Source organism: Marmota flaviventris, chromosome 16 (genome assembly GCF_047511675.1).
Source record: "Marmota flaviventris isolate mMarFla1 chromosome 16, mMarFla1.hap1, whole genome shotgun sequence".
NCBI classification, from domain to species: Eukaryota; Metazoa; Chordata; class Mammalia; order Rodentia; family Sciuridae; genus Marmota; species Marmota flaviventris.
The window spans coordinates 17,808,566-17,830,886 of NC_092513.1; the positions used below are offsets into that span (position 1 = coordinate 17,808,566).

At 42.2% G+C, this 22,321-nt stretch overlaps 1 protein-coding gene across 1 annotated transcript in view; it reads right to left on the reverse strand.

Annotated features, from left to right (window-relative positions):
* Positions 1-10,167: 10,167 nt before the first annotated feature.
* Positions 10,168-22,321, reverse strand: part of Onecut2 (one cut homeobox 2) — a 41,528-nt gene continuing 29,374 nt past the window's right edge. Inside the window, exon 2 of the mRNA XM_027949102.2 lies at positions 10,168-10,531. Coding sequence (XP_027804903.1) covers positions 10,245-10,531 — 287 coding nt within the window. The 3' untranslated portion in view covers positions 10,168-10,244. The remainder of the gene's footprint in view (positions 10,532-22,321) is intronic.

The window sequence follows — 22,321 nt, forward strand, 5'->3', positions numbered from 1 at the left end:
TAGCCTCATGCATAAAATTATAGCACTGATTGGCAGTTGCTAATTATAATACTACACTGTTAACACAGAACAATTAATTGTTCAGACCAAGTACCACAAATGTAGAAAATAATTATTATTTTTTTCAACAGAGCAAATGAACACAGATTGTTTCTTCAGCAAAATATGAAACTGTAAACTTTGGGCTCATTCTGCAACTTTCCCCAATCCAGAATAAATAAAATCCAAAGGGGAAAAAAAAAGAACATACATTTTTCTTTTTAAGCGCACCTTTTCATCTATTACAAAAGCACAACCTAAAACGTATAAAGCTTTTTTTTCTTTTTTCTTTTTTTAAATTACAGTTACCAAAAAGAAACAGTGAATAATTTATTACATACGCTATAATAACATTACTCTAAACACTATTATCTATGAGGTATATCTGAGAAAATTCGGTAAGGAATTGCGCGGTCTGCATTGCCAACATGCCCAGGTTCATATTAAAGCTTTGGAACCGTGAAGAACTAGAAAAGGGGAAGAATGGGAGGCAGGAGGAGGAGACATAAAGAACCTTTGGTATTAGTACAAACTTGTTCTTTGCAGGGTTGCATTGCAAAGCACCACAGTACAATAAGCCCACCAATTTACTGTATGGAGGCCCAGTTGAAGCTGAGGTATTCACAGGAAGGATTAAAAAAAGCACAGAGAGGTCCAGACTGGCTAAATCGTTGCTTTGGTTCAAGCAAGGCACTCGTCCCGTGGTTATGTCACACTTTGCAAGTGAAGCATGAGGCTGAGGGGGGGTTGCTGAGGCGGGGTCTGCCCCTTAGGGATGTTTTCTGTGTTCAGGCTGCCATTGCTCTCTAGGTTCTCACTTGTGGGACTTGGTGGTAGGAAGGCTGAGGAAGGTTGTGTCTGCCTAAGGGGCAACACTCTGATGCTTAATGGCTTAGGCCATCTTTGTTGTCGCCCAGGTACTCTGAGAATTCTACTTCTAATATGAATTTGGGAAGAAAACCAAAGCAATTTACTGCTTGGAAGGAAGGCCTTACAGGTCTGCCTCATGAAGGGAGAATCTGGAGCTTTGAGCTCAGTGGGACAGGAAGGAGCTTTCACATGTGTCAGGATGGTGCATGGCAACCTCAGACACTGAATGCTTCGTAGCTGGTCAGTCTATTTTCTCAATGCCTCTACTACACACCCTGCTGATGTGTAGAACTGATGAACTCACTGGTTCTCTCCTTTATTACCTTTATTGTCTAAATGGTCTCTTAAGAAAAACCTCAAAGGTTACTATATTAGGTGAAGTGGAAAATACTAGTATTGAATGAAGAACTGTATAGATTAGAGGTGGTTATCTGTGTCTCAAACCCATTTGGTCAGAAGCTGAAGAAGATTCATTGGCTAACATACCAATCACTTTGATGAATGATCTCAGTAGTGATTTATCATTTAATGGAATTTAAAGAAACTTCAAGAAGACCAATTAATTTCAGGACTAAGGAAAAAAGAGAAGCAACTTAGACCATTTCTTAAACTAGCATATCAATTCCTTTGAAAATTTTGGGGTCTCTCATAATGAATAACCGGCATCTAATAATGTTCGGTTTAAATTTTTCTTCTCCAGAGTGGCTTAGAAATGAAATGTAAACCCTGTAAGTGTAAAGGAGAAGGAAAAGAACTGACAGCAGAAATGTCAGACGTGCAAATGGCAATCAAGTTCCCTTTCTTGGTAAATACTGACTTAAAAATGTCCATAGTAATTAAACTCATTGGGCCAAGAATGAAACTTCTCCTCCCAGTGAATTAAAAGCTTAATTACAACACTTTGGAATGGGGAGATTGCAAAGCAATCACATTCTTTGGATCAATATGTATTTCCCAGGGCAGAAACCCCCGCATGAGCCCTAATATTTCAAGGCTGGCCATCGTACTGGGCAACTGACCATATGTGACTGTGGCAGTATAACTAGGTAGGTACTGAACGTGCCTGTGATTATTCTCACAAAATGAAAGTGTTAAGTGATAAGCCCCAGTCCCTGCTCATTGCTAAAGGATCGCCACTTTCCTATTTGCCTACATGTACCCAGTGTCACGCAGAGGTGGCACCACACAATGGAGCACTGGGGCCGAGCAGGATGCTGTGGTGGCCTTTGGCCCTGCAGTTATTTGACTTGGATAACTGTGTCACTTCTCTAGACCACAAGGGGCTGTACTAACTGAATCCTGAGGTCCCTTCCAGCTCTGCTACCCAATGGCTAGACTTTCTAAGGTCTCGTAATTGGAAATCTTTGCTGTGATAACTCCAAGCAGAGAGAGGGAGAGGTCATGGCTAGGACTGAAGGCCATCTCCAACCAGTCTTCTTCACCAATTTGGAATTGGAATTTAAGGAATACAATTACAGCAGCATCCATATTTGCCTCCTGACCACATGGAGGGGATGGCAAACAAATGAGAGAAACACAGAAAATATCCCTTTTTAAATCAGCAGCCGCCATCACATAGATAATTATTTCTTTGGGGTATCTGAGCTGTGGCTGTACATACCATACGTCAGAGAATAGTTCAAATTATAAAAGAGCACAAGCAAAATGCAGACCGCACAGAGAAAGAAATCTTTGGTATCTTTAGTGTCATCAACACGATTAAAATTACAAATGGAAAAAGTCAGTGAGGTAGCCTTCTTTGGTTCTCACTAGAAATAGAAAGTTTTTTCCTTTTTTTTCTTTTTTCTGCTTTTTTTCCCCTCTTTTGTTGCTTTACACACACACATAGTTCATTCTTGGAAGCAGCTAGTGTAAGGGTTTCTCTCTCTCTCTTTTTTTTTTTTTTTTTTGTCTATGATTTTTTTTAACTTATTTTTCCAGTTTCCATATAGAAGCCCCGAAATCCAGGCTGGTGAAGCAGGGTCTCAGCTTATGTTTCTGAATGTACAGGTTCAGGTTGAATAGTCATTGCTTGTCCACAAAATTTGCTCTGTTGTTCTGACAGCAAACAAACTGCAGTGCTCTCTGTTGTTTTAAATAAAAAATATAAACTATACAGTGCATCTGTCTCAGATGCTGAATAAGTTAAATAAATAAGTTACAATATGAAGGCTCTGAGGGCCCCAATAATTAAGAGGTGAAGATCGCCTGGTACCAGGTGGGGCTGTGAACTTAAATTAAATAATTTAATAATCATTACTTAAACTATTTTAAAAGTTAATTCAAGAAGGAAAAAATACCCCCCAATTTTTTTTCGTAACCTATATTTCTTTCCTGTCTGTAACAGAATTTCACTGCTTTATAAAGCAAACTAAACTTTGAGAATATTCTAAGTAAGATTTTGCATCTCTGATGCACCACTGGTCTATATTTTGATAAATAAGTACAAGAAGTAAAATTTAACTAAGGAAGGATGATTAAATAATTACTCCAAATCTATATACTTATGTACTAGAAACTAATTTAAATAAATTAATTACATTAATAGTACTTATTGGGTCATAACCCAAAGAAACAAGATTATAAAAAAAATATTTGGAGGGAGGGTCTTCATTTTTTGAATGACAAAATGTAAAATCTCTTTCTGTAGTCTACTGGGAAATAAAGCAGGAAAGTGTAACTTCTAAAGCTCACATTGAAGACCATTTCGATGTGACAAGCATGAGAAAAAAAATCACCACTCCTCACTAGCCAGGGTGGCCTCCCCAGGACCAGGGCAGCCTTGTCTCCACCCAGGAAACCAGAACCCACTTTCTCCCATTGGTTTGAGCTTTACTTTTCTATTTTTTCCTTCTTTTCTTTTTTCTTTCTTTCATTTCCTTTTTTCCCTTTTTTTCTTATTTTCCTTTTTTTCTTTTTTTTTTTTTTTTTGGTCCTTTTTCAGGTCTTTGGATTTAGCTTTAGTTATGAGAGATCCAGAATAAAGCTATTCAACCGAGGTGATCAAGCGTAGGTGTCATTCTAACACAGATGATTAAATAATATCCAAGGTTCCTTTACAAGTTGAGTTTTATCTGAGATGTGCCCAAAGGAAAGTAACTCAATGAAGATGCTGGGATACTTTATATATACACATATATATTCCTGCACTTTGGTTTTCAGTGTTACAATAAATAATAGTGAAAACAATGTACATTGCAAAAGTACCACATACATGTTACAAGATGATTTAAAATTTATTTATTGTAACAGATTACAGTATATATGTATTGAGTATGTCTGTACACACTTGCATGTACACAGTCTAGACACCTATGCGTAATGTGTTCATGTAAAGACAACTATGAGAATACCTGTTGAAATATGCATCTAAAGCTGTATACATCCAAGCTGACAGACCCTATAAACTTTAAGCAAACTTCCAAGGTTTATGCTATATGAAATACCTGCTGCTAAAAATGGATTGAGTACAAGACTTCAGCGAAATGAACAAATCTGTAGCCATGTTTTTTTTTTTTTTTAATTACATACATTTCCCCACTAAAAATGTTTTACATTGTTAATTTCAATCAACCTAACTCAAAACCTGTATGGGAAAGCTAGGGCTCCAGTTTTCACTTCCCCAGACTGTCAAAGCCATTTTGGTGTCTGAGGACAATGAGCGGTCAAGGTTCTATGGGATTCACACCATAGCCCATGAGCCTCAATTAGAGGTTTTGCACCTATCTATGTGAGGTCCTATATTATTTGAGAAATGATTTTTGTATTTCGTAAGTATTTTGGGACCTTCCAAAATAAATAAACAAACCATCCCTCCGCCCAAATTTGGAAAGAAGCAATTCATTGACAGATAAAGGCATTGGGACATCCATACTTACAGCCAATGTCCTTCTCTTATGAAATTCATACAACCAGCTGGGGTGCCATTCTTCTTTAGGGAGGATTTTTGTGACCTTATTTTAAACCTGGAATCTCCTGTTGTTTCAGAGGTGACTTGGTCTTAGATATAGGGACAAAATTATTAAGCTATCCAGTTTTGCAAATATCAGAAAGTTATAGGTATACCAGCTCTATCCTTTCTTCCTCTTACCAGTTCCCATTCGCTCTTCTTGGTTAAACAACAATAACAGCAAAAAGTTCTGAGCTGTTGTGATTCCAGAGAGTTATTACCAAAGTACTTGTGTTTGGGCCTTGTGGTCAACCCTAATTTAACAACAGGTATTATCCCTTTTTCTCCAGTTTTTATGGAGAGTTCTTCAATAACATTGAAACCCAGTTTGTTCTTAGATTTTGGAAAATTCTCATTATACAACCACCTAAAGATCTGGGTTCACTGCAAAGGCATGCTGTCAAGAAACTTTAATGACAGAGACTCCTAGAATCCTAACATTTTCAAAAGTGGGAAAGTTTCTCCCTATGCCTAGGCAGCAGTAGTTATTATGACTTTTAAAAAATCTGCTCAACTTTAATTTATTGCACTAATATGTGGGTGGCCAGCATAGACAATGTAAAATGGTTGATAGGGGTATTTATATTTAGCTTTGAAATACACTACTGGACGTAGAAAAGTGTGTGTGTGTGTGTGTGTGAGATTTACCTTCCTAATTTTGATTTTATTTGAGCTTGAAATGAAAATGAGCTTGTATTTCTTAAACTCATAATTGCTAAGAGTCTCTGGGAAAAGAGCTGCTCTGCGGCCAACTCTGAATTTTCCAGAGAAAGCATTGCACCGGGTCCTTCCTAGCTCAGACTAGCCTGTAACTTTGTGTGCTACATCCTAAACACTCTTTTACATTTTGGAGGAAGTTGTTAAATATTGGTGTTGAGGTGTTGTTGTTGTTGTTGTTGCTTTCCTTTAGAAGATAAATATCTTTTAAAAAAATTTCTTGGAATGGAACAATCATATCCCTAGTACCAAAATCACGTTATGTTGAAAGCAAACATGAAACCTCATTATGTAAAGGCATAAGGTTAAATATCTTTCCACTTAGTAGCTGTGAACATTAGAATATCTGTTGCCTCAAGAAGGTGAAACTTTGTAGTCCTTCACATAGTCCCTGTCATTGCTGATGGCTGAGGCATGCCTAGAATTTTTCTTGGATTGAGGAATGGATTTTAAACTATAACCAAATCCAAAAGGTTATTTTCTCTGAAATTATTAATGTAAAACAATTTTTTAAAAATTCTTAAGGAAACTCACTGTTTTAAATTCTATAATCTTTCAATACAGCAATTTTTTTTTCTTTCAGATTTCTAACAAATTCTGTAGGGCTTTAAATTTTGATAAATAAATGTACAAGATGCACATATATATTTATGTATGTAAATAATTTTTTTAAAAAAGCAAGCACTTCTCTCTGGTATAACATTATTTAGTATGAGATATTTATCAAGAGTTCTTGGAGGGAAATTCTTGCCTTTTTCATACTATGACATCTTTTTCTGATCACCAGAACACTGGTTTGACCAGTTCTGAAATGTCAGGCCACAAAGGCAGACTTTTGGCCTATGCATCTTCATGGGATGCCAGAGACCAAGATGCTGAGATTAATGTGTCAAAGAATCACTAACAAAACCAAGAGACTTAGCTCCTCAACCTATTCTCAAGAACAACCATTTCCATTGGCCACAGTCACAAGGACTTGTTTAGAAATAGCCAAGTTAAAATTCATTTTCATCAATACACATGGGAACAATCCCCTGCTGAAAGACACTCTTCTCTTGATCCTTTGACAAAGGATACGTGGAGTATGAGAAAAGGATAAAAGGGACACAAGGGAAACATCAAGGAACAATCCCCTAGCTGGGATAAATTACAAAAATCATGGAGAATCACATTCTCTCCCAGCTCCATGGCTGCAGTCTCTGCCTAAAGGGCCATCTACATGGTTGGGAGTGAGGAGGTGGCGTGGTAGATGATGGGGCTCTCCAGGGGGAGGACTCTGGGACTCTCCCCCAAACCTGCTACATGTCTTTTCTCCAGGACTGAGACGCCTCCCCCCAAGAACACCACCATGGTCCCACCCCAGTGCCAGCTGTGGTTGCACGCAGGCTTGTCAATGCAAATTGGTAATGTGTACCACCCTGAGGAAACTGATCAACCCATTGCAACAGGAGTTGGACTTCCCCATGAGAAGTCTCTGGTGGATCTACTCACTGAGGGGGATTTGGAACACCCTGATGGACAGAATCTCCTGGAGAACGATTTTCTGAGCTGGCTTCATATTCCATAGCTGGTGGGAATGGACCACAGAATCTTCCCAGCAGTTACAGAAGATGAGCACCCCACCATCAGTGGCCCAGCTCTGGGCTGAATCTGGTGGCTATACCTCACTCACCACCTTGGTCGTGGTTGAGGCATAGAATAAAGATGACTTTAGATACAAATAAAACTCATTCATATCATGAATCTATTTATCAACAGGTTAAATGGTGAAATACTTGAATTCTCTTTCCCAGAAATTTTCATAGAAATCTGAATACTCCAAATCATCCACAATGTCCAATTAACTCTGTCATGGTATGAGACATGAGCGAAACTCTAAGCTGAATCTTCAGCAAATGAAGCACGTGACAAAAAACAAGACATGAATTTGGACAGCAAAAATTTGGGGTTATCACCAATGTCAAGTTGATCTATATATGTATTCATATATTATATATATCTTTCTTTAGAAATGCAACTTTACAGCTGATTTTTAAAAAGCTAATAGAAAAGTAGAAACTGGCAATTATCTTTACATGTTTCCCCTACCCCCAAATGAAGCCCTGTTAAGATGTAGCAATCACATGAATATGAGGTTGGTTAAATTCCTCTAAAAATTCTTTGGTTTTGTGGCTAGGGAGAGGATGCGTCACTAAGACCCCTGCCCCGACCCTAGCTCCACTTCCCTCCCCTGATGATGCGACTCTGAACATAGAAGGAACCAAGTCTAAGGGTTAAGCAAAGAACATTCAAGCGACAATGTCATTCCCCACACTTGGTTGAGCAGAGAGAATTACTCAGTATCCCAACATCTTAAATTTGGAGTCCATGGAACCTTTTGAGAGATTCCATGTTGGGGTAAAAAGCCATAAAACAAAATAAAAGGAAAACGATAAAATCAAATAAATGACCCTTTCCTTTTGTTGCTCAGAGAAACAAAATTGATTACCTTTGCACAGATCAATGACGCTATTAGTATTTTAGCCAGGCAAAAGGAGATCATGAACGGAAACAAAAGATGTGAGAAATCCTCATCTTTGGTATTGTAGCTGTTGAGGTTTCTGTTGCTCTGTTCCGTGTTCTTTTGAAAAACTGCATAGGCACAAATTAAAGACAATCTTCAACTTTAAGATTACCGTGTGAGTTGTCAAATGAAGCAGCAGCCACGGAGGCGCTTCCTTATTTCAATTCTTGTCTTAACCCTTTCTTTCAAATCTGCTTCCAAAAAATGTCCCAAGAGGTCTATTTGAACACAGTGCATCTCACTGTTTTCTTGTGGACTTTTTTTTGTTGTTTTTTTTCTGGCGTGCTTCCTTTCGTTGGTGGTGATTTCCATTGATTTACGGATTTATTTATTCATTTATGGGACAGTTCTATTTGTTGCAGAAGTAGGTGCAGAAAAAGTTTCTTTGGTTTCGATTAAGTAATTCATAAAAAAGTCAGTCTCAAGTGTCTGTAAAGAATCATTGCAGCGTTTGGCTTGCTTTGAACACCCCCATGGTGCCCACCTGGGGCCATTCACTGGTAAATATGCACATCGTGACCTTTGCAATCTCCCAGAGTTCTGTGGGTGCTCTTCGCTTGCTGTGGGAAGGTGACATCCAGGAACCAGAGCTGGCGTGGTAAAGCCACCGCCTGGGGTACTTGGCTAACATCCTTGGCGTAGCTGGTTCGCTCAGCCCGTAACTGAGTCAAATGCAAGAGCTGAATGCCATTCGGAGTTGCAGAGGTTTTTCTGATTTCTAAAAGTAATCACAGTATTTTTAGGCTAGAAAATGGCAAGTAATAAATGTCTTTGGTTTGCAGTATTCTGCTTCTTTGGTGTGCTGTGTTTTCTCCAGATTTAATCAGCTGTTTTGCAAGGATGAGTCAACAATGGAAGAGAGTTAGGACTAGATGACAGTCATGAGCAACATGTGTAGTGGTTTGATTTATTAATATTTTTCTTTCTAGAAAACACTGGAAACATCCCTATTAACGGGATGGTGGAGGAAACAACACAAATCAGAAAGAGAATGAATTACGTGGTGGTCGTTAATGCATGATAGGAGGAACCAGATGACTAATAAATCAAGAAGGATACATTAGATCTAAAAAAAAATTTAAGATCTTTTAAAATGCTGCATTTGCTCCATGTACCGTAACAGTTAAATTGGCCTCCTGAGTGTGCGTCTGCGTTATGTACAAACAAAATTTGTAGCAAACTGCAAAATGTGCTTGAAGCCATATTCCTAACGATTCCCTAATGACTTCACAACAGGTGTCTTGAAAATCCAGATGCAATGAATCCAGAACCTTCCTTACTTCTGTTTATCTTCGTTGTGCTTGATACTTTGAGCTCAAGTGAACTGATTTGTTTTTGGACAGATCCAAGACCACATGAGATTTCCAGGAGGTAAAGAAAAGAAAACCACTAACTGGATCAACTTAAAGCTCTCCAAACCATTCGATGAAAGATGCCTGAGTTGGAAAAACAGGTCCTTGGATTGTTATTTTTTTTAAACTTCCATATTTAAAACTTGTGCTCAGTAGTTACTATTCTGATTTTTTTTTTTTTAATGTCATGGCTGTGAACTTTGGTGTACTGTGATGTAATGAGGCTAAGCACTTGGAAAACAAATGAGGTCATTCTTGTTGCTAGATTCTTCTCTTGTTTTAGTGTCTTGGAAGCCTAAACTCAAGAGTCCTTCCACAGCCTAAATTCCCTCTGTTTCCCATGGGAATGCTGACAGCTAGAGGTTGACAGGACCCGAAGTGGGACTGTGGACATTTTAAGCAATCCTGAGCTTTAGTTGACACAATACTGGAATTAACCTGCTCCAGGAAGGCCCCCATTTGGGTTTCTGGGATGCTTAGCATGCTCGGAGGACAGTGTTTGGTTCAAAGAGATTAATTTTCAGCTTGCACTTGGACTCCATAGCCATTAAAAACAAACAAACAAAAAGAACACCTGGCCTATGATTACAGCTAGAATAGAAGTTTCTTTTCAAGAGAATTGTGCTTTCAAATCACCAGTGAAGGGCCCCAGCTAAGAATCTGGTGTTTTTTTTTTTTTTTTTCTCCTTTGTGTTTTCTTTTGGTATCTGCTGTCCTCATTTGGAGGTGACTTGTGCCCGGCAAAGTCCTTCCATCAAGCTTTGGTACAAGTGCTGGAGGTGGACGAGGAGCCCCCTGTGCTCAGGTCATCCTGCCACTTCTCCAGGCTGCGGCGCCGGGCGTTCATGAAGAAGTTGCTGACGGTGGTGAGCTCCAGGCCCAGCTGCTGGGAAATGGTGATCTGCATCTCCTTCGACGGGCGCTTGTTCTCCTTGAAGATGGCGAAGAGTGTTCGGCGTTGGAGGTCGGTGAACACCAGGCGGGATTTCTTCTGGGAATTGTTCCTGTCTTTGTTTGGTTCTTGCTCTTTGCGTTTGCACGCTTGAAGGGAAAGAAAAGAAGGAGAAGGAGTCAGTGGCAGTGTGGGGACCAGCAGCGGAAGGTGATCCATTGAAAACATCGACAACACAGTACAAGGGGATGCAGACCGTTAAGCTTTATTGCGCAGATTGCCTGGCTGTCAATAACCAGCCTTCCCAGTTCATGCGGGTGATGGAGGGCATCTGTTAGGTAGCAGGGATGGGAGAAAGGAGGAGACGGGGCTGGTTTACAGTCTGGTTTGGAACAGCTGAAGTGCTCTTTCACTTTAAGTCCCTGTCCCCTGGCACACCCCTAGAATTCTTTACTCTGAAATCAGGTGTGACAAAGGACTCCAGGGGAAAGCCTGGTGAGGCAGTTGCTCTTATATTCACCCTCTATTATTGTTTTAAGCTGAACTGAAATTATCTTTTGGAAACAAAACTTAAAATTGCATATTTTTTTCAAGATCAAGGATCCTACCCATATGACTCTAAACTTTGTTAACAGAATGAAACTAGAAGATGATGATATCTTTCTGACCCCAATTCTTTCCATCTAGACTTCGGGAGAATGAAAACAAAATGACAATAGCAGCAGCAACAACAACAAAACCTTCAAAACAAAACAGGGAAGGACCCCAAAATAATTGGTTTACCCGACTTTAATTTGGGTAATTTGAAGTGAAGTCAGTATAAGAAGATGGAAGGTGAGGGTGGGAATAGAAACCCAGGGTTACAATGACAGGGCTTTAAGGTCCTAAATTGGCCTATTACTATGTGCAGAGTCTCTTTGAAATTAGGAGAATAAGTATCACACTTGGATTGACATATGCAGCCAGGACATTAATGTGTCATCACTTAGCCTGTAAGTTCCTGTAAGGTGGTGACCAAGTCTCTCTAATATTCCTCACTGACTCTTTTTTGGAGCCATGGACACAGTCCTTGGAACCATGATGACAAATGGCATCTTGACTCTTTCAGGGAATTGGTACAATTCCTAGACAGATTTGGTTTCTCAGAAAAGTGACTTGTAACAGTTAAATGATGCAGTACATACAAATCATAAAGAGACGAGAACATGGGTTAAAATCACTTGAAAGAAATCCCATCTCCCCAGGGGTTTTGTACAGCCTCACCCCTGAGCAAACTGGGGAAAGGCAGGGAAGGGACAGAGGATTGGATCAGGAGGCCTCTCCAGGAACTGTATTTCATACTCCACTGGACATTCAGCCCCAGGTTAGGAGTCTCTTCAACTGGACTGACGTTTCCCCACAGCAGGCCTTCAGGGTGACGACTGGCTGGATTTCTACACACCTTAAAGCCCTGGTCTGTAATGTGGTTTCCTGGTTCTCCATTCAGGCATTTCCTATCTGTTGGGAGCATCATGTGAGAGGGGCCATTTCAATACATCAAGGGAATGTCTTAGGGTTTGCTATGAATGTCTGTGTCCCTCCCCCAGATTTGTGTGCTGAAATCCTAGCCCCACGGTGATGGTATTAAGAGGTGGGATCTTTGGAAGGTGATTAGGCCTTGGAGGTGGAGCCCTCACGATGGGGTCAGTGCCCTTAGAGGCCTGAGAGAGACCTCTTGCCACTTTACCATGTGAGGACACATCAAGGGGGACTGTCTATGACCCTGGAAGCAGGCCCTCAACAGAAATTGAATTTATCAGCACCCTGATCTTAAACTTCCCAGCTTCCAGAATTCTAAGAAATGTATTTCTGTTGTTATAAATCAGTTCACAATATTTTGTTGTAGCAGCCAAACAGACTGAGATGGGACTTGATTTCAACAATCACAGAAAAGATACCCTAGAAACTAGACCTTCTAACCTAGTTGGCCATCCTCCCCGGTGGATGCTTCACATCATATAGGGAAACAAAGGACTCCCTTCTGAAACAAACAAAATGCAATGCACACCCAACAGGCGGGAGAGAACTTTCCAAAAGGAAGCCTGCTGTGTCAGCTTTGCCAAACTCTTTCTTCCTGATTTTTCTTTCATTTAAAAAAAATAAAAGTAATCATGTTACCTTGGAAAATTAAACACACCCACAAGAAAATAATTTGTTCCTATCTTAAAACCCATTCTCCTGGGGGCCTAGGACTTTCTTAGATGAAGGGAGCTTCCTCAGCAGCAGGAGCTCCGATAGCAGGGGCTGAAACCTCTTATTGCTACCTGTCTCTCAATTTCCCAGCAAGTAATTATTCGCCCATCCTTTGCGTTTTCTAGGATAATGATTCCTGCATGGTTGCCATAACCTCAGGTCATCTCTTTCCCCAACTCAAGGCTTCTACAGTGGTGCTTTTGAACTTAAGGGTACCAAGAAATCATCTAGAGAACCCATTAATAGGCAGATTCAAATGCAGCCAGTCTGGGGGTGAATCCTGAGACTCTGCATTTCTCATGAGCTTCCAGGTGATGCTGCTGCTGCTGGTCCACATGCCTAAGTCTGAGCAGCAATGTTCTGCTTGATTTCTAAAAATCTCAGAAGAGCATCCAATGCAATGGTAAGCTCCAAAGTCAGATATGCTTGGGTCCGACTCTGCTTCCTGCCCTCGCTCTCACTGGATGATCTCAGTTGCCCTGAGCTGGGAAAATCAGGCAGGATGACTTTCATTTTAAAAGGAACTAAACGGAGAGACTTTGGGTCCACATTCCAGGTTTGCTGCTGACCCAGGGCGAGGCTCATTCTGCAGGGGAGCGCTGTGCCCAGTTACACAGTAGAGGGGACCCTCCATGCAGGAGAGCCCAGGGCTCCACTCCAGAGATCCTGAGCACACTGTGTGGGGCCAGGTTCTGGACTCGACTCTCAGATCTTTCTGAGATGTGGGAACCAATGTGCCCGGCAACACTGCCACTTCAAGTCCCAAACCACTGTGCCTGGTGCCAAGCCTTCATCTGTAGGACTTTGAATAAACAGTGGAGTGGGATAATCTCCTGATAACAAAATCTGGGTAAATATCTTCTGCAAACATTGGCAGAGGTCCTCTGTCAATTAACTCTCCTTTGGATTAACCATATAGCCCTCATTTTCATACCAATATTGATTATTCTTCAAATAATTCTGTATTTATGCTTTTAGTAGGGTGATTAGACAGTGTTGGTACAAGTCCATATTGGTTTCATCAGATTATATTTGGTGAGGTATAGATAGATAAATAAAATATGAATATATTTAATTTCAGAGAAAAATATTAAAGACTTAAAATGTTCAGCAAACTGTAGAGAAAGATCCAATCAATACATTCTGCCTATCCCTTCCCAACAGCTTTCTAAAGCCACCATATTCTGTGCCAGCAAATTGAAAGCTGTAGCCTGGAATCTGCAAATGTACGGCAAGTCCAGAAGCCCAGAATAATGAGGTGGAAGGTCCATTACTTGCCCACAGTCCTTACAGTTAGCAGTCACCAGCCCATGATTCTTACAAAAGCTGCTGGTCAGGAGCTGAAGGAAGTAAACACAATTTCACTTGCTTTGAAAGTCTAAGAAAAAGTCCAGAGATCAGACAATGTGGAGAAGCTGTTATGAGATCGTGACTGCAGGGTTCTTAGAACCAAGCTGTGAAGCAGCTATAGCCATAGGCACAAGCAGGATGTAAATGGCTTTGGTATTGTTAAAACATTACATCCTGTAGTCAATATGTACCCATTTCTAAGTGGCCAGGAAAATGCCAAGTGGTTCCCTACAACCCAGGAATGTGCTAGAAACCCAACAAAATAGCAGGTGTTCACAGGTGGGTGGTGCTGATGTACTGAGATGATATAGCCCCATGCCAGTCTCTCCTGGGTTCTAGCTACTCCAAGGAAATTCTGCTATGGAAGATGCAAGGCTAACCCACCTCCATGATAGCACATGGATATGTTTCTACTCTTTCTCCTGGGAGAAAAGTGGGTGTGTTAGTGTATGTGTGTGTGTGCACACGCACGCATGCACCAGGGGTTGATGTGTGTCTTGCATGATGGCGAGGTGGGATGCGGATCCTGAAAGTGCTCAGCCATTCTTGAACTTCCTCCTCTTACTGGGAGGTGCTCCTCATGTGGGGCTACCACAAGGACCAAGAGCTCATGTCCATTTGAAAACTGGATGTACCTACTAGGAGGCAGCCTACCTACACTATAGTGTCCCATTCCTTGGAAAGAATAAGATTGATCCAGATTGGTAATGTCGGTCTGGGACTGGGACAGACAAGTGTGTACAGATCTGTGTCTAATCTATGATTCACAGAAAAGGAAACAGCGAGTTATACTTTAAAAAGCAGTTTCCTGGGGCTGGGGCTGGGGCTCAGTGGTAGAGGGCTCACCTGGCACATGTGAGGCACTGGGTTCCATCCCCCACACCACATAAAAATAAAGGTATTGTGTCCACCTACAACTAACTATATATATATATATATATTTTTTTTAAAGACAGTTTCCTTGGCAGCCTACTTTTTCAAACCACACAGTACCCAGAGGTAAATAATAAGGGACAGGCACAAGCCTTCTCTGAGTCCCTGAGATGTCAACTTGCCTGGTACCTTGTGGCCACTGTATTTCCCTCTCCCAGGATCAGAAACAGGATGAAGAAAGTGCGTCTCCACAGAGTGCTGCTCCCCTGCAGCTGATCTTCCCTAACCAAGACTGACAGGTCGGTCCTTCTTTCCACACCTCTCCAAACCCAACTTGCCATAAAGCCAGGTCTAATTTGTTTTGAGAGAGGCTGCTCCTGGCATTGGTTAGCCTCTGACACCCAGGCTAATTGGCTTTTAGATGCACCCATAGCCCACCATGGGTCCCTTGAAGGTGTATGATCAGAGACTTGAGGCAAAGTTTATCAAGCCCAGGATAACTCCCATCACCTCAGGAGTGTGTATGGTGTGTGTGCATATGTGTGTGTGTGTGTGTGTGTGTGTGTGTGTGTGTGTATGTGACAGAGGTTAAGGGGGCCAGTATCTGGTTGATTCTGGAGGCTGGTACAGGTATGTGGGGGTGGGCCATCATAGTACCACAATTCACCTTGGTACTTGTTCTGTCCCACAGATGCAGCGGCTTTAGCTCTTTTTAAGGCACCTGAAAATCACCTACCTCCCATAACTTGGTCCTCATTGTAGTCATAGATCTTTAGGGTTCTTGTTTGGTCAGGGGCTGTCAGTTCCACATGGGGAACTGGCGACCCACTGAGCTGATGCTCAGCTCAATTGGAGTCTGATGGGTCTGGAGGCCCCACTTTCCACAACATCTTTGAGAGGAAGATGAGGCAGAGGTGCATATCCCATGTTACAGTTAGTAAAGTTTCAGTGACACTTCTTTGTTTTTTAGTGTTGGAGACTAGATCTAGACTTTAAAACACCCTCTGCAGCCTCCCTAATTCCTGGGGGGCCCATGAAGTAAGGGTGACCCAACATCAGATCAGAATCCTCCTGTCCTTCCCACACTACTTGGATTTTGCATCATGAATTCAGATTCACTGAGCAACATTCCTGTCTTGGGCGAGAACCCTCCCATTTGTTTTTGGAGAATTAAACCTAACGATGTGCAAGAGAATTATTAGTCTGGAATAATTAGGGCTCCTGCTGTATAGCCTTGTTATAAAAGCAGATTCTTTTCCCTCCCAGGCTAGAAGTTTTGGGGTTTGGGGAGTAGAATCTCTAACCACTGGGACCACCTAGTAGTAGTACTAGTGGGTGCTCAGGGATCAACTGCTGGAGGGAGATAACCTAAGCAAGCTCTGGGTTTGAGTTGGCAGCAGGGCCAGTGTGGTCTGATTGGGTCTCTGGGGTCTGGACATGTGGGCTTGTCCTTTCATTCCTGAGCTTCTGCATTTGATTTCTAGAGTCATCTCGCCCATTTCCCTTCTTTTACTCTTTTACTTTCTGGCCCATCCCTGTTCTTTTAGAATCCAGCTATGCTTTCCACCTCTGCCTTTAATACTCCCTTTTCTCTCCTCTCACTACACCTCCCAACCCACCTGGCACCTTCCCCCAATCCAAAATCATTTCCTGTGTTAGACTCCTTAGAACAGGGAGTCTTACAGAAATGACTTGTCCTTCGAATCCTCCCCAAACCACAAGCACACAGGCCAAACAGAGACTGCTATTGTTTAGATATGGTTTGTGCGTGTCCCCTAAGGGTTCATGTGTTGGAAGGTTAGTCCTCAGTGTGGTGATGTTAAGAGGTGGTGGGACCTCTAAGAGGCGGGGCTTAGTGGGAGGTCCTCAGGTCATTGGGGGTGTGTCTTAGAATTAATGTATTTCTCCTGGGACCTAGTGATTCCAGTATCTTTTTCTAGTTTCTTGTCTCACCATGTGATCTCTTCTCTTCCTCTTGCATTCACTCTTGCCATGATGCATCTTCCATGAAGTCCTCACCAGAGACAAGTCATGGCTTAGAATCTCCAGAACCATAAGCTTCACTAACTGTAACATGGGATCTGTATCTTTTCTGTTTCTTTTGTAAAATACCAAGCCTCAGGTATTTTGTTATTGTAACAAAAATGGACTAATAGGTCTCCTCAGAGAGCTGAGGGAAGGTGTGTGGGCCCTGACTCCACAAATAAACACAGTCTAGCTGAGATAGAGAAGCCAATGCTGAAGAGGGGCTCCTAAAGCAGCCTCTTTACTGCAGTCTGGTGACAAAGGGCTTGGCTTTAGTGCAAATAGGTTTGTTGAAGGCTTAACCCTTGTCAGACTGAAACATAGTTCCTTTCCCTTTTGGAAAGGGCCATTTTACTGTCCTGTAGTCATTCTTTCCCTTAGTTTGAGTGAGAAGGAGCCTCTCAGTGCAGACTCTGAAAGAAGACAGCAGAGAAAATGGAGGCTCATGAGAAGCAGGTGCCACTCACAGAGCACCACAGCCCCACAGAGGAGCTAAGGCTGGCTGACTGCAAAACTGGCCCAATGCCCTCACCCTCTGCAACATGACTGTATTTGCTTCAGCCAGAGATGTATTCACCTTCCCTATGGGTCTGGGATGGCCTTATCACTTGCTTTGGCCTGCAGAATGTGGTGGAAGTGACATTGAGGGCAATTGTGAGGCTGGGCCCCAGGAAGCTGTGTATTTCGTCCAGGCTCTTGGAACACTGCCTGACTGCAGCGTGAACAAGCCCAGGCCAGACTCATGGAGGAGATGGGCTGTCCCAGTGCCAGCCATTCTGGATGGCCAGCTCTGGCTGACCCAGCACTGACTGCAGATGCTCAAGGTAACCAGCTGAGAACAGCCATGCATAGCCTGGATCAGCATAACCACCCAGACAACCCATGGTCTCCTGAGCAAAGACAAATGCTGTTTTGTGCTGCCCACTTTGTCATCTCTATTACACAGCATCATTGTGGCTACAGGTAACCGACACAAAAGCCAAGAACAACCTTTGCCTCCTGCTCAGAAGGTGAATCACATGTAGGGTAGAAGCCTCAGCTCAGAACCAAGACCTGGCTTCCAATTCTACGTTGTTCATTTATCAGTTGCATGAGGTTGAGCCTCTTCTGTAAATTGGGGGTTCTAATGCCTACCACTCCAGGACATCCAAATGCTAGCTGTAACTTTGGCACTTCATAAGTGCTTAGTGGATATGACGATTCTTTCTTCCTTCACAGAGATAAAAGAAGGCATTAGAAGGTAAGGTTAAGATTCATGATTTGAAATGGTTTTCTAAGGCTTACTCAATAGTAGATAAATGGCCTGGAAGGCTAATGGCAAATAAAAGGTTAATGATTTTTGTTTTCCTTGTGAAGTTGTCTCATAGCCAATTCCCAGCCTTGCACAGGAGGTAGGACTGTGATGTGTTTTTACATACATGTCAGAGATCCTAATAGGTTCTGGACCACCGGTGTTTCCTAACATCACTAATTTATGTCCAAATACATTCTACATATGATGGGTATTGTTAGCCTATAATAAATAATGCAGAAGTGCTCTATTCTCCTTGCATTCAGTAAATACTTTCCCTGAATAGTTCAATATGATCTTGCCAGGGTATAGGATAGGGGTGGGGAGGGAAAACATCCAGGGTGTGCGTTTGTCAGCAGACACTTAACTTCTGAGTGTATGGGTTTGCAAACTGTGCCTACAAGAGAATTCTTTTCGTCTTCCAGCTGGACAGCTGATGCTCTCTTTTAAAGGGCTTCTGCAAAGAGGAGAGAGAATGACCTTCTCCAGCAAGGAGGGCACATCCTGAGAGAACATGGGGGTGCAGTTGTGTTGGAAAGATCAACCCAGGCCCTCGATTGGGGTTGTGTTAGGAAAATTAATGACACATATAAGTTCACATTTGTACTGTTGGCCTTGTTCCCTGCAAAACCTATGGGTTTTTGAGGAAAGAAGGGAAATAAACTCCCTCTACTGCCTGCTCTGAAGAGGGGGCCCTTTTACAATGAAAGAGTAGCAAGCCCGTGAGAGGCAATGGTGTTCAAAAAGTAAGTTCTCTGGAACTCATTTGCATATTCAAGAACCTCTAAAATGAGAATGACAGGGTCCCTGGCATTCAAATAAGGAAGGAAGGAAAAGAATTACACATTCTGATAGCACATATTTAACGTTCAGTAAGCCATTGATGCTGGGAAATCAGTCATGCAGGCTTCTTGGGTCAGCAGAAGGACAGGTGTCAGCACATTGCTATAGGGACACGGGGGCCGGGTGGGGGGGATGCTGACACACGTGACTTGAGTTCAGGCTCTTGGCAGTTCCACTTGTCACTAAGGACCAGCTGGAGTGGGGACACTGATCACTGGGAAGGAGGGGTGGGTGTTGGAGAAGGGCTATATTAAAATCATTATTTGTTTATTTTGTGCTTCCTAAAATTATAAATAATTTGCATTTAGATGCCCTGAAGTTTTTCCTGCCTTTTTGATTGCTGGTTCTGGTTTATCAACAAAACCCACCGTGGTCCAGGTTACCACGGAGCTTGGCTCCTGAGAACTGAACCCTAACTGTGATACATCTCTCCAAATGTCCCTGGCCTAAGTCAGATGGGAAATTTAGTGGCTTCGTCTTAAGGTAGAAAGCTGATTTTCCTCAGAAACTCAATCTCCATGGACCAGATTCCAATCCTGTCAGGCAGTGGAGCCATCCAAACTAACATTGGTTTGAGAGGCCAAGAGCAGAGGTGGGGATGTGCTGTGCAAATGGTCTGGGGCTGTTTTCTAATTAAGGGTGTAGGTAAAGCTCTGTCAGGGCTAACCTGTAAGCCATTCGGCAAATTATCCTGAACATACAAGGTACTCTGGATGCATGACCACGTGCCAATCTAAGAGCTGCAGCCTACCTTATCAGAGCAAAATTTCTGGGTGGGAGGATAGGGAGTGAGTGGAAAGAGAGAAAAAGAAAGCTGGGGAGAGCAGGAGGGGCCACACACACACACAAGCACCCCCATCCTGGAGACTCTGGATGGTGAGGATCATGTCCTCAAGTTTAGAGACCCAGAGTCCCATGATGCTTGGCATTGCCGGTAAATGATGAAGCTTTGCTTTGGGCTTCACCTCTGATGTGGGGCACATTTCTGACTATGTGGGAATTTCCTGCAGCACCCTCCTCCTCTCATTTGGAAGATGTGGATGATAAATGATAGGTCTCTGCTGTTCCTCCATATCTCAGAGCCCCTACTCGCACTCAGGTGTTGGGTGGGTTGTAAGCAAGTGAGCCTCAACATGCTCCACAGTAAGTCAGCAATGTCCATTTCTTGTCCCAAAAAAGGCAGAGAGCACTAAGTTCGTGTGCCTCAAAATCATTTTCTGGAGAAAACGAGTTTTATTCCCCTTTTTTTTTTTTAACTTTCAATACAAAAAGTCTAGTAAGTTCTTGAATTCATTGGAATCTGGAAACTTGCTCTGCACAGGCAGGACAAAGGCCCAGGGTGACCACAGGGCAAATCCCCCAGGGGAAGGTGCAGGCCTCAGTGCCTGGGCTGCTGCATTGCTCCTCTGGCTGGCCCAGCCTGTGGGCAGGAAGCACACCGGAGCATGTGGGGATAAGCCTGCCGCCCCTGCTTTCCTATTGGCAGAAACTCTGGGGACAAAAGCAAGAAGCCCCACAGAGGAGGTTGCTAAAAGCAGACGGTCCTGGCCAGCTGGTAAACCATGGAATCCCAGGACGGGAGGACTTGGAGACCATTCAGTCTATATTTTAAAAATAAGGAGACTAGAACTCCCAGGAGTGACAGTTTGCCATACAGTGACCACAGGTAGGCAGCGACAGGGCCCTAAGAACCCTGATGCCTTCCCACTAGTCCAGTGGGATTTTATTTCCCACCTGCCCATTACAGTGACCCCCTGTGCCTTGAAATCACAATTCCCGTTCCTCTGCTCTGTCTGTGTAGAAGTCTGGCATAGAGGGATCTCTACTTCTGCTGCAAAGTTGCATTCCTCCAAGCCATCCGGGAAGCCATGGGCTGCTAAAGCAAATCTTCAATCCTGGATAGGAATATCTGGCTTCAAATGACTAGAAAACCCTGAGGCAGCTTCTCTAATTTCTCACTAAAATCCATCCCAAAGACCTACAATAAAAGCTAAAACTTACCACACTAGAAACTATGGCTGAAGTCAATCTGTTTCAGACATTTCTGAGGAATTCTCACCTAAATTCAAGGCCAATGGAACCAAATTGAAAAATAGCATCTGGATTAAAAAATTAACACCTGTGTCCTCTGACTATTCAGAAATTCAGCTGTACTAGCCATCAGGTTACTTGGCAGGTGCTGCCTTTTGGAACAGCCAGAGTTCTGTCCACTCCCCTTCATTTACCAGCTGAGAACAGCAACTCTCAGAAAACAGTGGACAAAGAAAACTGGGGCAGGGGTTGGAGGACATCTATGATAGCACTTTGATCCCCAAGGGGTGCAGTTTCCAGACTGCTCTGGGGAGCAAAAGGACAAGAAAGCCTTCGATATGCACTAGTTTGGGGAACTACTGCATACACACCATTTGATCAGCTTGCCAGCAGCCTAGGCCTGGGTGCAGAGGGAAAAACCCATGGCCATTCAGCAGGGCCAGATGATAAGCTGTGCAGAGCAGGAGCTCACTTAGGTGCATCATTGGAGATTCAGTACAGGTTTTAGAGAGTGAGTTCACTACATCCAGAAACGAGGTCATGTGCAAAACACACACCCTCCTATCGCCAAGCCCGAATGAGTCTTTTGTCATTTGTGAATGACAGACAGATGAAAAATGTTAGAAAATAGGAAAAGGGATCATCATCTGAAAATTCATTTGCAAGATATATTACAAACACTTAAAGAACATTTTAAAGATTCACTTCAGGACTAGGGATGTAGCTCAGTGGTAGAACACTTGGCTAGCGTGTGTGTGACCCTAGGTTTGATCACTGAATAAACAAAAACAAAAAACTCATCACAATAGGTTGCAGAAGAGATGATTTATGAAACAGAAAATTACAAAGAAGAAAAACAGACAAAAATTTATATTAACAAATATCATGAAAATGTAGTTAAGATAAAAAATTTGCAGGAAAATAAATTGGTAGCATCAGAGGACATTGAGAATGAAGTTGACACTCTGATTGTAATGCTAGAATTTTAGGCAGCTCAGGTGGTATTTCCTGTAGGGATGCATTTTTAAAATTATTCAGTGACTCAAATCTATCGACATTCTCTTAATGAAAAGAAAAATAACTTGAAGATGCAATCTAGCTTATTAAGAATTTAATAAAACTTAAAAACTCAAACAATTCCCATTTGCAGATTACATGAGTCTATATTTAGAAGCCCCCCAAAATTTCACCAGAAACTTCTAGAACTTATACATGAATTCAGCAAAATAGTAGGATATAAAATTAACACCCATAAATCAAGTGTATTCCTATATATCAGTGATGAATCTACTGA